A 16888-nucleotide genomic window follows, 5' to 3' on the forward strand; every position below is an offset into this window, starting at 1 on the left:
AATGTTTAGGCACACAGGGGCTCTCCAAACGCGACATGGTGTCCGCTAAAGATTGGAGACAATTTTTCATTGAAAAAGTCAAGTGGCGCTCCTTCCCTTCCGAGCCTTACCATGTGCCCAAACAGTGGTTCCCCCCCACATATGGGGTATCGGCGTACTCAGGACAAATTGTACAATAACGTTTGGGGTCCAGTTTCTCTTTTTACCCTTGGCAAAATAAAACAATTGTTGCTAAAAGATCATTTTTGTGACTAAAAAGTTAAATGTTCATTTTTTCCTTCCATGATGCTTCTGTTGTGAGGAAGCACCTGAAGGGTTAATAAACTTCTTGAATGTGGTTTTGAGCACCTTGAGGGGTGCAGTTTTTAGAATGGTGTCACTTTTGGGAATTTTCAGCCATATAGACCCCTTAAACTGACTTCAAATGTGAGGTGGTCCCTAAAAAAAATGGTTTTGTAAATTTTGCTGTAAAAATGAGAAATCGCTGGTCAAATTTTAACCCTTATAACTTCCTAGCAAAAAAAACTTTTGTTTCCGAAATTGTGCTGATGTAAAGTAGACATGTGGGTAATGTTATTTATTAACTATTTTGTGTCACATAACTCTCTCGTTTAACAGAATAAAAATTAAAAATTTGAAAATTGCGAAATTTTCAAAATTTTAGCCAAATTTCCATTTTTTCCACAAATAAACGCAAAAGTTATCGACCTAAATTTACCACTAACATGAAGCCCAATATGTCACGAAAAAACATTTCGTTGAAGCATTCCTGAGTTATTACCTCATAAAGGGACACTGGTCAGAATTGCAAAAAACGGCCAGGTCATTAAGGTCAAAATAGGCTGGGTCATAAAGGGGTTAATTTCTAAGGATGCTACACTCAGTTGTTTTCATACTCAAGCCCCTGGCCCTTTAAATTCCTGTTTCAGAGATCGAAATAATTATAGTAATGCTTGAAAGCATATTAAAGAAGGATTGGAAAATTATGTGAATTTAAGACATGGGTCAGCTTCACCTCCATCCGAAAAAAGTTTTATTGTTAAAACTACACCACCAAATAATGGAGGAGTAGGTGGCATTCAGTTATTTATCAGTTTATAGATATACATATAGATAAAATAGAATTAAAATAGTATGAAACAGTGCATAAAAAAATTCAAGTACTCAATGTAAAGTGTATATCCCCAATCAACCCATTGACTTGTTCCTCTGATCTTCGCTGGTAGAACATCTGCTCTTCTCTGAGATTGTGGTATTTAAGGGGCGAGACTGAAGGAAGGACCACCCCTATTTATCCCACAGAGTTCATTTAAAAATCTCAGAGGTATTGAACTATATTCTCTATTAATTCATGTATATTTTAGAGTGGTTTAAGCCAGTACACGATCAGTAAAAATAAAACAAATCATGTTGAAAAATCTAAAATAACCAAGGCCGTTAATTTGTTAAAATAAATAAACTGTACTAATTATAAATATCAGGTGTGATGCAGTGACCTCTGTTACAGGTAGGGGGCGCTGCATAGTCTCCCCAGAATACGCATGGAGGCATATTGAGGCCATAGGAATGCATGGCAATCGCAGGCATAACTGTGGTGATGAGTCAAAGTCCGGCATTATTGTGAATGGCCGGTATGTGTGTCGCAGAGGAAGATACTCTGCACTGTCAGCCTGAAGTAAGGATATTCTGGGACCTGTAGTTCTGCAAGTAATTGTGTTTTTTTAGAGGGAAGCTGGCAGGGCTAGTTCTGAGAGCTGGGCGGGTCGAACTAGCCACACACACCACCCATCTATGGGAGTGGTTACAGGTTGATAATGTGACCAGGGTGTGGATCACATGGTCGGTAGTGGTTCCTAAAATGGAGTCTATAGCGGTTCCTGTGTATGGACCTGAATGATCCTGGACAGTTTATGTTTTGGGAGGTTCTGAGTGTGGACTGGATCCCTGGAAAGCGCACTGTGAAGCCATGTATCTGAAGACCTGTGTGTTGGGAGATCCTGGGAGTAGGATCGGATCCCTGAACAGCGCACTTAGAGACTGATGTGTTGGACGGTAGGGACGAACGTCCTGAACAGCACACGCAGTGGCCTGTGTTGGAAGTCCTGGGAGTAGGACTTCTTGAATAGCACATGGGAAGGAGTGTGTGTAGAGTCTGTGATGGCACTGCATTGAGGGAGCTACAGCCCGCCTGAGGATCTGGACTGACTGATGTGTGCCTGCCAGGCAAGTTGGTGATCCCAGTTTGGCAGTCACACATGGTAACTGGACGAAGTGAGAAGTCCAGCATGTTTAGTGTCTGTGAGTTGAAGCTGAATATGATGTACTGTATATAATGAACTGTGCATGTCCCGATTTATGCTGCATAAAATAAACTGGATAGACGGTTTAAGTGAAAAACCGTACCTGCCTGAGTGTATCTTGTTACCAAGCGAGTATTCCCCAAACCGTGAGTGCTATCTCACACAGGATATAAATAATTTGCAAATTTTTTTACATTTACCCCAATTTCAACAATCACTAAAATAAAATGTCTCTTTTTCATTAATGTGGACATAAATAGGACAACATAAGGTCCACCTCGTTCTTGATGACTGGGGGTCCTGGGTGGATGTTGTCGGGAAGATAGTGGCAGGATGTCATGTCCCAGACATCCAGGATTATCACCCCCATTCCCTTGAAGGCCGCCCTCAGTAAAATATCCAGCTGAAGAGACAACCAGTCACTGCCGAATATTGACTTATAACCGGTGTTGGCCGATTTGATGATCACAGTCGTCTCTGGGCTTCGAAAAAGCAGAGATGAGATTGCCTGTCGAACTCTATCCAGCCGTTCTAGATAAACCATCACAGGGTAGGAGGTAAAGTGAGCCCATAGGGTGAGCACGATCACAGTGTGGGGTCCTCCACCGATCCCAGCCAAGTCAGCCGCTTCATAGTGAAGATCGGACATCATGGTCTTGGTGGCCCTTAAAGGTAATCCATGAGCTCGCCATTGCATGACCAGACCAGCATTAGCTTCCACAGCTATAAGAGGTCCTGACTGATAATTGACATGCAGGTCTATCCTTTTGAGGCCTACAGAGAAAAGAAAATGTACTTAGTCCATATTTAGCTGTATAATGTTATTCCAAGTGATTTATATGCATTCCTTGTTATTCTAAGAAGCTTGTTGATGGATCTCACTGACTTCAGCCAGAGCATCCAATAAAATAATTTCTATGAGAGTTGATTGATTTTCCCATATACTATGGATCACATTGTTTCTGCTCTGCACTATTCATTGCATGCTGACAATATTAATGGATGCCAGGATGATTTCAGTTTAGGAAGAATGGACAACCTTTATTACACAGAAATCTAAAATTGACTCCAAACATCTACATGAATAATGTCACTCTCTTACTATATGTTCAATATCTTCCACTGGTGGTTCACCTTTTGTGTGACTAGTCACTGAGCCACGTCAGTGGGGTCAATGAGTGGAGATCCTCCTGATCTCTAGAATGATGCAGCTATGATGGTGTCACCTTAACTGAGAAATTCATGAGCTACGTTGATGGTGCTTCTAAATCATTGGGACTGTAATTCAAGTGCCCAAAAGGCAATGCAGCCCGTGTGGTACCTAAGCCTCTAACTTCAATAAAGCAATGGCATCTCTGATAAGTAGAAACAAGGGGCAGCTTAGCTTGCTATATGACTGCAACTCCATATTAAAGATTTTATCCCAATGAGGTTGTAATCTAATGTAGATCCACCAGATCCACCATATGTGTATCATGATGCCTTCCTTCCAAATTCTCTCCATCAGTTTTCAACCAAGGAAAAGGTCAAATGAGCAGATTAAAGTTCTTTTTATGTGCAAAACAAGAAGTTGAATGCTAAAATTAAAGCTTTCCACACTTCTCCTCATTGTCTTTTGTCTCGTCAATCTCGGTCTCCTAGAACTAATAAATACAGGAGGCTCCTATTCAAGGTGATCTCTAGAAGTCAATGCTGTCATGCAGTGACCCCTGTAACAGGTAGGGGGCGCTGCATGGTCTCCCCAGTATACGTATGGAGGCGTATTGAGGCTGTGAGAGTGCATGGCAGTTGCATGCATGGATGTGATTATGTGACAAAGTCCGGCATTGTGGTGAATGGCCGATATATGTGTCGCAGAGGAGGAGACTCTGCGCTGCCAGCCTGAAGCGATGTGGTGTTCTGGGACCTGTAGTCCTATAGTTATAGTGTTGTATAATAGTCATGGGAGGTTTGGCAGGGCTAGTTATGTGAGATGGGCAGGACAAACTAGCCACACATCCACACTCCCATCCAGGGGAGTGGTTAAGGGTATACAATGTGACCAGGGTGTGGGTCACATGGTCCTGTGTGGTTCCAGTGGAAGGTCCTGGAGAGCCTGTGTGTTGGGAGGTCCAGGGAGTAGGACCGGATCCCTGAATAGCACACTGAACCACCTGTGTTGGATTTCCTGGGAGTAGGAGTCCTGAAGAGCACATGGTGGGGCTTTGGACCTGGTGGTCTGGGGTGTTGGACAGTGGTCCTGAATAGCACCTGGACAGGCCACACGCTTGTGTGTTGGGAGGTCCTGGGAGTAGGACTGGATCCCTGAAAAGTGCCAGTGGAACTGTTGGGGAAGCTACCGTACTTCGGTGGGTCTGGACTGACTAAGATATACCGCAGAGGCAAGTTGGTGATTCCCGTGAGGCAGCTTTCCCAGAGGTCTGACAAGGAGTCAGCAGGTGGAGCAGGAGCTCCCATCAGGTACTTGTACAGACTGTTGGTACTTGTGATATGAACTGTGTGGTAACCCACGGCAACTGGTCAGGAGAGGACCAGCGTGTATAGTTGCTGCAAAGCGTAATGACGTATGATGGTGCCTGTTGTGCTCCATGGACATTGGTGAAGTGTATGGCGTATGGACACCCATGGTAACTGGGCGAAGTGAGAGGCCAAGCATGTTTAGTGTCCGTGAGACAAAGCCATGTTTGAAGTGTTTAAGACAAAGCTGCAAGTTAATATCACCAGTTGGTGCCTATTGTGTTTGATGAAATGTATAATATGAACTGTGCACAACCTGGTTTATGACCCTTTAATAAACCGTATGGACTGTTTTGTGTTCAAAAATCGTGCCTGACTACGTCAATCCCGTGCCAAGCGAGTGTCCCCCAATACACTTAGTGAGAGCAATCTTACAATGCAAACAGAAAAAGTGTCTTGGGTGGGGGAAACTGGGAGACCAAGTTTCAAAGGGAGTTAATGTTATTCCCCTCAAAGTCTTGGATCTTAATGCGTGTAGCTGCTGCACCAGTCATAGTCACACTCATATGGACATCACATCTGCTTATTGAAGGAGGTCATAGAATTGGGAATCCCACCATTCATATATTCACGTCCTATCCTACTTGGGATGTTAAATCACAGAAATACCACCTTTTAGTTCTTACTAGGTATGAACTTCTCCAGGTACTCAAACCATTGTCGCAGAGTTGAGTCCCCAAACATATGGATGTCTTTTCCTTTAAGACAAGCAAGGGCATCTGAAGACTGAGGAAAATGATGCACCTGGCACACCAAGGATGTCCAATTGTCTCCATAATAAAATCCAGATGGTTGGGAGGCATTTAGTCCAGATCTACAGGTGGGAAGCTTGGAGAGGAGATCTGCAAGACAATGGATTGACCAAAGTTAATGTCTACACAGGTCAGTGTGATTCATTCAAACTATAGTGTAACCTTGGCTCTTTTTAGGCTTTCTGATATCATTGACACCAGGGAATATTGTCACCAGATTTTTCTTCTATGCTCATGTATTGAGGTCATTTCCTGTTGCTGTGTATTTAGTGCTTGAACAATCAAAACGTTTGGCAAAGGTTTCCCTTCTTTGTTTGGATGGGCATGAATCTCTTCTTGGCACAGCTCCCAGCATGTACTTGTGCTTTTCGCAAAATGTATTATATCATCAAAAAGTGAATTTATTTCAGTTCTTTAATACAAAAAGTGAAACTCATATATTATATAGTCATTACAAACAGAGTGATCTATTTCAAGTGTTTATTTCTGTTACTGTTGATGATTATGGCTTACAACCAATGAAACCCAAAAGTCATTTTCTCAGTGAATTAACAAAAAACACATACAAAGGCTTCCTAAGCATTTAAAAAGGCCCATTAGTCTGTTTCAGTAGGCTCCACAATCATGGGGAAGACTGCTGACCTCACAGATGCCCAGAAGGCGTCACTGACACACTCCACATGGAGGGGAAGCCACAAAAGGTCATTGTTAAAGAAGCCGGCTGTTCACACAGTGCTGTATCCAAGCAGATTAATGGAAAGTTGAGTGGAAGGAAAAAGTGTGGTAGAAAAAGGTGCACAAATAACTGGGATAACCGCTGCCTTGAAAGGATTGTTAAGAAAAGGCCATTGAAAATTTTTGGGGAGATTCACAAGGAGTGGACGGCTGCTGGAGTCATTGCTTCAAGAGCCACCACACACAGACGTCTCCAGGACATGGGCTACAAGTGTCGCATTCCTTGTGTCAACCACTCATGACCAATAGACAACACCAGAAGCCTCATACCTTGGCCAAGGAGAAAAAGAACTGGACTGTTCTCAGTGGTCCAAGGTGTTGTTTTCAGATGAAAGTAAATTTTGCATTTCATTGGAAATCAAAGTCCCAGAGTCTGGAGGAAGAGTGGAGAGGCCACAATCCAAGCTGCTTGAGGTCTAGTGTGAAGTTTCCGCAATCAGTGATGGTTTAGGTAGCCATGTCATCTGCTGGAGTAGGTCCACTAAGTTTTATCAAGACTAAAGTCAGCGCAGCCATCCGCCAGTCAATTTTAAAGCACTGCATGCTTCCCTCTGCCAACAAGCCTATAGGCGATAGAAATGTTATTCTCCTGCAGGACTTGGCACCTGTCCACACTTCCAAAAGTACCAATACCTGGTCTAAAAACAACAGTATTACTGTGCTTGATTGGCAGCAAACTCGTCTGACCTTAACCCCATAGAGAATCTATGGGGTTTTGTCAAGATGAAGATGCGAGACACCAGACCCAACAATGCAGACGAGCTGAAGGCTGCTATCAAAGCAACCTGGGCTTCCATAACCCCTCAGCAGTGCTTATCGCCTCCATGCTACTCCGCATTGATGCAGTAATTAATGCAAAAGGAGCCTCAACCATGTATTGAGTGCATTTACTGAACATACATTTCAGTAGGCCAACATTTTGGGGTTTAAAATAATTTTTCAAGCTGGTGATATAAAGTATTCTAATTTACTGCGATAATGACTTTTGGGTTTTCATTGGCTGTAAGCCATAATCATCAACATTAACAGAAATAAACACTTGAAATAGATCACTCAGTTTGTAATGACTCTATATAAGATATGAGTTTCACTTTTTCTATTGAAGAACTGAAATAAATTCACTTTTTGATGATATTCTAATTGTGTGAGAAGCCCCTGTATGTGGCCTTTGGAGTTACTAAATGTTCCAACGGCGGGGTAAATAGGATAAACATTCTTAGTGTCAAGCCATGGGTCACGCTGACTCAAATCCATTCCAAGGCATCCCATCCATGTTTTCTAGTAAAGTCTGAACATTTTATATTTGAGGGGCCAGCAGATGGAAAACCATAAAAACATGGCCTCATATCACGACATGCAAAGTTTCAAAGATATTCTTAATTGATGCGTACAAGCAAAATTATATTGGGTAACAAAAATAAGTGAACCTAGACTTACAAAGGTGTAGGTCAACATTACTGTCACCTGCATGGTGACATATAAACTGAAAACAAAGCGCACCCACCTCTACCAGTAAAGCAAATAATGAAGAGGTCGGTGGCAAGCAACATTTACAAATGGTAGGGAGTGTGTTTGGTCTATGACACAGATACTAAGTATAATAAGATGGACAACAGGTATTAATATTGCTAAACACAGATTCAAAAGAACAAAATGATATTGTCACAATGAATAAGAAGGTCTGGTTCTGGTAACCCTTTATCCAAGGATAATCCCTCCCAGGAAGTTGTAATCTACTTAGTGACATTCTCTTGCCTGTCTGAACAGCCATTGTTACTAGTGATGGCCGAACCCGTGGATGTTCGGGTCTGGTGGGTTCGGCCGAACATCTAAAAAAAAGTTTGGATTGAGTACCAGAATGGTACTCGGACTGAATGGGGGCCCGAACATCTGTTGATTTTCCCACGCTGTCATCTGCATGACAATGCAGCAAACACAGGCTCTGATTAATAAGATTATTACCGTCAGTCAGAGAGCTGCGGTACCCACGCCGTCAGATGACAGTATGAGCCAGCAGCTGTGACCAGCGGTAAAGTGTTTATCTCCGGTCACAGGCATTGGCTGATGAGAGAGTACTACTCCATTCTGCTTATTCCCACTGTCATTGAAAACAGCGAGAGCAGGCACCGCTGATGGGAGAATTCATTAGTCGGCTCCTGAGCTATACATAAATGTAAAAAAAAAAAATGACGTGGGGACTCTTCTATTTTTAACAACCATCGCAGGTAAAACTGACAGCTGAGGTTGCAACCATCAGCTGTCAGCTTTATCATGGCTGGTTATCAAGAAGGGAGCGGTCTCACGCCTGTATTTAAAATTATTTAATTAAATAATTTTAAAATATGGCATGGGTTCCCTCCCATTTTTGACAACCAGCCAATAGTGATGGGCGAGCACTAAAATGCTCAGGTGCTCCTTGCTCGGGTCGAGCAAATTGGAATGCTCGGGTGCTCGACCCGAGCAACGAGCCCATTGTAAGTCTATGGGAAACTCGAGTATATTTGCATCGGCTTCCCCTGGTGGTCTTTAGAGGGTCTAGAAATTGTGGAAATCGATGGGAACAGTGATCAAATGACATGGTAATATCATGGGGAAGACCCATGGAAGCATTTCTGACTCCCAGGTCACTGCTGTGAACAATGTTGTCAGAGTCTTACGCCACCTTTACAGACTCACAATAAAACATACAAAAACAAAAACAAAATGGATTTTCCTGAGGAACATCCTTTCCAGGGTAATGACTTGTATATAAGGCAAAATAAATAACCAAAAACAAAAATGCTCCTCCACACCTTGGGCTATTTTTGATGAGTTTTTGAACTTTAGCATTGCTTTCAACCAAGACAAATGAATTCACTGGGAAATGTCATTTTACAACCATAGCTGGCCATGTGGTGTGTGACACCTCATCAGACACATCCTGTTTCATTTATGAAGGAGGGACTCTGAAAGTTAGAAAGCCTATTTTTATAGGGCCATCAGGCGGCCTTTACTATTCTTAGAGATTAATCAGCCGGCTATGCATTGTTGTTCCCATTATTAAACAGTGGGTCTCCTATACTGTTATTGCCTATGCAGTGAGTGGCAGGGCTGCCCAAAATTTGGACGCACCCCTATACCCCTTTGAAGAGATGTACAGGAGGGCCTCCTGAAAACAATGTTCCCATTGTTAGGAAGTGGTTCTCCCATACTGTTTGTCTATGCAGTGAATGAAAGGCCTGGCCAAAATTTAGACGCACCTCAATACTCCTTTACGTACAGCAGGGCCTCCTGAAAACAATGTTCCCATTGTTAGCACCATGCCAGCTTCCCGGCGTGTCAGTTCACTCACCCGCACTGCAGTTGGTTTCTCTTCCTCTCATTCTCCACATGCTCCCAGCAGCACTTCCAGCCGGGTCTCTGGCTATGTTCTAAGGGCACGTGCACGCTCCCGCCCTCTTAAAGGTCCAGCATGTGCACTTGCTATTTCCTCCCCAGCCAATGGTTTTGAGGCATTATGTATATATTGTTTCCTCTCCACTGGGGAGGTGCTTGAGCAACATTCCTCTTTCAGTCTATGTTGTGTACGGTCACATACCAGTGCAGGTCCTGCTTGCTATACTCTAAATACAAATCCTGCCTTCTGTACTCCTAGTACAAATCCTACCTGCTGTACCCCAAATACAAATCCTGCCTTCTGTGCTCCTAGTACAAATCCTACCTGCTGTACCCCAAATACAAATCCTGCCTGCCGTACTCCAAGTACAAATCCCGTTTGCTGAACTCCCATGCAAACTCTGTCTCTGATACAAGCTCTGCCTGCCACTCAATTCAGTCTGTCCTTTGGGTCCAGCTGCTGCGCGACCGTTGGTCTGCCCTGGAGTGGTACCTGGCATTCATCAGGAGCCAAGTCTAACCTCACCATCAGAGGCTCTAGTGAATAGTCAGGTGATCGCTTAGTCACGCTCCTCCAAGCTCTATGCAAAGTGGTTCCACAAACCAAGAGCCTAACACCCATTATTAGTGGTTCTCCCATACTATTTGCTTATGCAGTGAATGCATGGTCTGGCCAAAATTTAGATGCACCTCAATACCCCTTTGAAGAGACGTACAAGAGGGCCTCCTGAAAACATTGTTCCCATCATTAGGACATATCATGTTTACAGAGTGGGCGCAGATTAAGGACCTCTGCATCCTTCTGCACAGTTTTGAAATGGCTACTAAGATGGTTAGCGCTGACGACGCCATCATCAGCATCACTATTCCGGTCATCTACATGCTGGAGCAGACTTTAAATAGACTGCGGGAGGAGATGGTGGTCCCAGAGGAAGAGGAGGAGGATGCGTAAGGGATAACATTTTCTCTAAGTTCAAGACTAAAGTAGTGAAAAGTAAGCTTGGCTCTCAAATTTAGGTCCAATGAAGAAAATTTTACTGCAGCCAAACAGTAGTACAGTATCCAGACATTGCGGTCCAACACGGACCTTCATCAGTGTACCGACTGCTAATTGTATATGCAGAGAAAAGATGAGAAAGCAAGACTAAGGGCCTGCTTATTAACCTATGAAAAAACCACAGGACTCATGAATTGGAATGCCTTTAACTGGGGCTCCTCAGATACCCAATGGAGTAAGGGAGTAACCAGCGGTGGACACCGCGTTATACAACACTAGTACCTCGACCACTATATAGCGACATTATCTACTCTCTTACTTTTTATGAACCTCGTGTCTCCTGGATTGATTTTTTGCCCTGGTTCCAGAAGAGGGATTCCTGGCATTTGAAGAGGCCTGCGGCCCTGTAGTAAGCTTGATGCACCCCACACACAGCAGTACACTGGGACTGGGACACGTGTTCTCTGAAGGATGCCAAAGTAAGTGGGAACAGAATCTCGCCCACGGCTACCTTGCTCGGGCATCTTACAAAGCCATAACCCCAACAGTATAATTAAGGTCTGAAACCTTGGTGAAAGTTATCTAAGCACACAAATCTTCAAGGTTACGCAAACTTTTGCATTGGCCCATTTTCTTTTTGTAATTTTTAAAATGTAAAAAAATGACAATATATATATATTTTTTTTGCCTAAAATACAAAGGAAATGTGTCATCTTTAATGCTTTTAGAGATCATTTCATCTTCAACTTACTTAACTGTTCACAATAACAGTAATTTTGACTAGGGGTGCCAAAACTTTTATTTCTGGACCGATTCACCCTGTCCTTGGACAAGAGTGAGATCTGTTGTGGATTGATGTACTCTGTTCACCGGCTTGAAACTGAGACCTTGGATGTTTTTAAGAAGATTTAGCTGTATTTAAGTAAAACATATCCTAAGTGTATGGTGGTCTACAACCTTACCAGAGAAGCTCTCATTTGGCTTGATGATGATTGGAGGAACGGAACCAGATATAGTCTTGTCGGTGACAGGGCTAAAGGAGGAAAATCATAGATAATCTGAACAGTGACTAATCTTATTTCTAGAGACTGTCTGAGCCGCCACCACCAATCTAAACCAAAAATCATTTCCTGCATTTTATTTATACAGGAGAAAATTGATTCATAGGGTCCTTTTAGAGAAGCCATGTCAGTATCACATAGCTACCGAATGGGAGCCCTGTGAACCTGTTCTTACTTGCACGCATACTCAACTCCTCTTTCAATTAGTCGTCCTGGTGTGACATCATATGTGCATTAAAATGATGTTGAGTGAGGCTGGCTAATCAAAACAGAAGCTGAAGATGCTGGCAGATAGGAAACAGTTTGCGAAACTACCGCTAGCAAGTCATGGAATACTGACCTGCTGAGAATGTATCCGCTTGTCCATAACTAAATGTGTACGGTGTAATGTATGGATTGATCACATCTATGTGTATCAAAATGGATCTGTTGAAGTAAATGTGTAGAACTTTCCAGAACAGATTCGGTAATAGATATAGACTATGTAGAACATTCCAGAGAACTGGTGCAGCACATGGAAAGAATTGGAGTTGACAATGGTAGGTTTAGTTTGTGGAGCATGTTACTCTTAGATCTTTAGCAGAACAGAAAGCATGGGTAGAGCGGTAGACAGAACAAAAGGAAGAGACATAGGGCAATGAATAAGAGTGGAGAGAATGGGTAGACAGATAGGCAGACGAGCAATGTAATTTAAAGTATTGCCGCACTGTGAAGAGAATGAATATGGAAGTAGATAAAGATGAAGATGAGATGTAGGGCAGTTTAGAACTGTGGAGAGCTTTGAGGGTGAAGGTGATAAGTTTATGTTGTTTACTATAGTAGATGGACAACTAGTGCAATGACTGGCACAGCGAGGAAGTATGTGTGTAGTGGCTGGACAGAAAGATAAGCCTGGCTGCTGTGTTTAGGATAGATTGGAGACAGGGGGATTTGTTGTGCGAAGGATTGATTAGTAGTGAGTTACAGTAATCAAGAGAAGAATTAATCAAAGTGACAGTAATAATTTCTGCAGTTTCTAGGGTAAGAATATAGAAGATTCTAGAGATGCTTGTGAAGTGCATGTGACATGTTGCTTTGAGTGATTCAATATACCGTATATACTTGAGTATAAGCTGAGATTTTCAGCCCATTTTTTTAGGCTAAAAGTACCTCTCTCGGGTGGGGGAGTGGCAGGAGTGGCGGCTGTCACATCATATCGCGGCTGTCACATCATACTCACCTGCTCCCAGGGCGGTCTCTGCACTTCCCTGCTTCTCCGATGGTGCCCGCAGCTCTTCCTGTATTTAGCGGTTACTCATTAAAGTAATGAATATGGACACGACTCCACTCCCATAGACGTGGAGCGCATATTCATTACTTCAATGAGTGGTACAATGGGACCGCTGAACACAGGAACAAGCTGCCGGCACGCGCCAGAGACCATTGGAGAAGCAGGGACATACAGAGAGACCGCCCCGGGAGGGTGAGTATGACGGGGGAGGATGAGCCATGCGATATTCATCACCTGTCCCCGTTCCACTGCCGGGCTCTATCTTCCGTGTCCTCTGGTTGTGACGTTCAGGTCTGAGGGCGCGATGCCGTGGTTAATGTGTGCCCTCTGCCTGAACAGTCACTGCAGAGACCCGGAAGACACAGCGGTGCGCGGCGGTGGAACAGGGACAGGTGAATATCGCAAGTGCCAGGGGCCTGAGCCAGTGGCGAGACCAGCACCTGGCACCCAGCGACGAGAGGTGAGTATGTCATTTTTTTTTATCGCAACAGCATACGGGGCATATCATTCTATGGAACATCTTATGGGGGCCATCAACCTTTGTGCAGCATTATATGGGGCATAATATTCTATGGAGCATCTTATGGGGCCATCAACATTTGTCCAGCATTATGTGGGGCATAATATTCTATGAAGCATCTTATGGGGCCATCAACCTTTGTGCAGCATTATATGGGACATAATATTCTATGGAACATCTTATGGGGCCATCAACCTTTGTGCAGCATTATATGGGACATAATATTTTATGGAACATCTTATGGGACCATGAACCTTTGTGCAGAATTATATGGGACATAATATTCTGTGGAGCATCTTATGGGGCCACCAACCTTTTTGCAGCATTATATTCGGCATAATATTCTATGGAGCATCTTATGGGGCCATCATTAACCTTTTATGCAGCATTATATGGGGCATATTTTAATATGGAGCACCTTATGAGGCCCATCATGAACTGTATGGAGCATTATATGTGGCGTATTTTGTATGGAGCATCTTATGGGGCCCATCATGAACTGTATGGAGCATTATATATATATATATATATATATATATTGTAATATATATATTACAATACCCAGATAGATTAGCGAAATTAGGATTATTTAGTCTAGAAAAAAGACGACTGAGGGGCGATCTAATAACCATGTATAAGTATATAAGGGGACAATACAAATATCTCGCTGAGGCTCTGTTTATACCAAGGAAGGTGACGGGCACAAGGGGGCATTCTTTGCGTCTGGAGGAGAGAAGGTTTTTCCACCAACATAGAAGAGGATTCTTTACTGTTAGGGCAGTGAGAATCTGGAATTGCTTGCCTGAGGAGGTGGTGATGGCGAACTCAGTCGAGGGGTTCAAGAGAGGCCTGGATGTCTTCCTGGAGCAGAACAATATTGTATCATACAATTATTAGGTTCTGTAAAAGGACGTAGATCTGGGGATTTATTATGACGGAATATAGGCTGAACTGGATGGACAAATGTCTTTTTTCGGCCTTACTAACTATGTTACTATGTTACTATTATATGGGGCACCTGATTCAATATGGATATTCAAAAACACTTAACCTACTGATGTCTCAATTAATTTTACTTTTATTGGTATCTATTTTTATTTTTGAAATTTACCAGAAGCTGCTGCGTTTCCCACCCTAGGCTTATACTCGAGTCAATACGTTTTCTCAGTTTTTTTATGGCAAAATTAGGGGTCTTGGTTTATACTCGGGTCAGCTTATACTCGAGTATATACGGTAAGTAGTAAAAAAAACATGTGGGTCTAACATAGCTCTATGAAGTCAGGCATCTTGGCCAGGAGTTATGTTAGTATCACATTGAAATGGAAATATTAGGTTCAGGAAGATTAGTTTTCGTCAGCAATGAGGTTATTCTTCAATGAATCAAAAAAAGTTCGAAGATAAATCCAAGAAGCTAGTGTGCTGTCACGTCTGTTTAAGGCTACGTTCCCATGATGAGTGTTTGACGACCCAGATTTATTTCAGGATTTCTGCATCTATTAGCTAAATTAATGCACAAGCAAAAAGAACAGCTCACCACACCTCTATCATTAACATTTCAGGTGCTCGGCAGCCTGAGGAGGCACAAAGATAAATGTGACTGAAGAAAAAGTCGGCACTTCGTCCTCTAGGAAGAACTCTTGATCTTAATTCAAAAAATCATGTAAAAAGACAACGTTTGAAAAATGCGGATCACAACATCTTATGCGTTTCAGAAAAAAATGTCCTGAATCATAGCTGGTCAGTACATCTTACCATCACCATTGAAAAAGATGATATCGCACCCCCCCCTTTAACATTTCTCAAATCAGGTTACAGTTAATTAATGCGTGTGCATTCTCCACATAGAGATAACCTATATGTATAAAGCACAAACTCAAAATACAAAAACATCAATCAAAAATTAATAAAAGCAGATGCCTGGATCAACCCATCAATGATGGTGAACAAGGTCTTGCGTCTCAAGCTTACCCCATTGGGCTGCCTGGTCTGTGAAACAAAAATCCGGTAGGCTTCTCTGGTTTCTCCTCAAAATAGGCTCATCAGAAGCTTGCCCAAGGCACTTTATTACTGAGGCCATCAACTTCTATACGAGCCAAGTAGTCTCAAACTCTTTTTGATTTTTTTTATGTGCTCCCGATGAGCATATTTTGAGAGGAAACGTGTCAAGTGCTGCATACTCTGCATTTTCTAGATTATTGATTTTTTGGCATTTTTGAGACCATTAAATATACATATGATACTTGATCATACCTGTGCTGGCGAGTTGCCTGTTTGAACTATTGTCCAGTGGACAAGGCTTAAATATCCATTCAGAGGTGTTTAGATTGGCTCGCTTCCCTTTATTATTATTATTTTATATCAAACCAGTAGTGCCTTACAGGGACCCTCAGGGAGAGCCATCGTGGAGTGGTTGTGCCATTTGCGTTCAAGAGGGTGCCAACCTCCGCTGACCGGTAGGGACCAGTTTAGGGTATACTACAGGGTTACTGCCCTCCCACCTGTATCAACAGCCTTGTTATACCTTTGGATATAGTATCTTTGACTGAGGATTCTCTTTTTTCTTTGTTTATTGATTTTTTTATTTATTTATTTTCTTGTCCTTTTTTGCATTTTAATTGATACTAACAAACAGTGATTTTATGTGAATCTACTAGTGAGTGTATACGCTTTAAAAGTCATATACGGTGAACATCACAAGTTATCCTACAATATTCTGGTTTCCAGATAAATTTATCCAAAAGTACCAGAGTGTCTTTAATGTAGCCCAAGATATTTTTAATTCAAGGTTGTTAAATACGATCTAACCAGGCACTTACATTTTCCCGGCTACAAGATGTCTCATACGGGGTGGAAAAATGCCTTTATGCAATTTTGGTAGAGAATGAAAAATGGCCATTTTAAGGCACTCAGGTACCATAAGCTCTTTTTTTTCCATTGAAAATCTCTAAATCAAAACCCTGGATTATCAATCTCATCAAAACATTTTTGTATAAATTGGTGGGGTTAGCTTCTAGCCTACGGTAAGTAGTTGTATCATTAGAAAGTTGTTCATTAGCAATTTTAGAAGATTTCTATCTAAAGTCGCTACAGACCTGCCCTTATTTGCTTTTCTTATTATAATGGATGTATTAGATTATAGTTCTTTCAACGCTTTTTTTTCTAGTCTGAGTGAGATGGGAAAGAATTCATTATGGTTGCATTGGAATTTCTCTTAACCCACAATTTTTTTAATGTTTAATGGACAGTACTACCTACAGATAACTGAAGCATCCATGGGATCGAAGGTGTCTCACTCTTTTGCCAATACTTTTATGGCTTGGAATGAACATCATTTCATATTTCTTTCTTGAGTTATCTGGTA

At 42.3% G+C, this 16888-nt stretch overlaps 1 protein-coding gene across 1 annotated transcript in view; it reads right to left on the reverse strand.

Annotated features, from left to right (window-relative positions):
- Positions 1 to 1017: 1017 nt before the first annotated feature.
- Positions 1018 to 16888, reverse strand: part of LOC138674353 (NXPE family member 3-like) — a 32526-nt gene continuing 16655 nt past the window's right edge. The window contains exons 3-5 of the mRNA XM_069762208.1: positions 11639 to 11709; positions 5444 to 5659; positions 1018 to 3074 (exon numbers count right to left, since the gene is read on the reverse strand). Coding sequence (XP_069618309.1) covers positions 2542 to 3074; positions 5444 to 5659; positions 11639 to 11709 — 820 coding nt within the window. The 3' untranslated portion in view covers positions 1018 to 2541. The remainder of the gene's footprint in view (positions 3075 to 5443; positions 5660 to 11638; positions 11710 to 16888) is intronic.

This window comes from Ranitomeya imitator, chromosome 4 (assembly GCF_032444005.1).
Source record: "Ranitomeya imitator isolate aRanImi1 chromosome 4, aRanImi1.pri, whole genome shotgun sequence".
Lineage (NCBI taxonomy): Eukaryota > Metazoa > Chordata > Amphibia > Anura > Dendrobatidae > Ranitomeya > Ranitomeya imitator.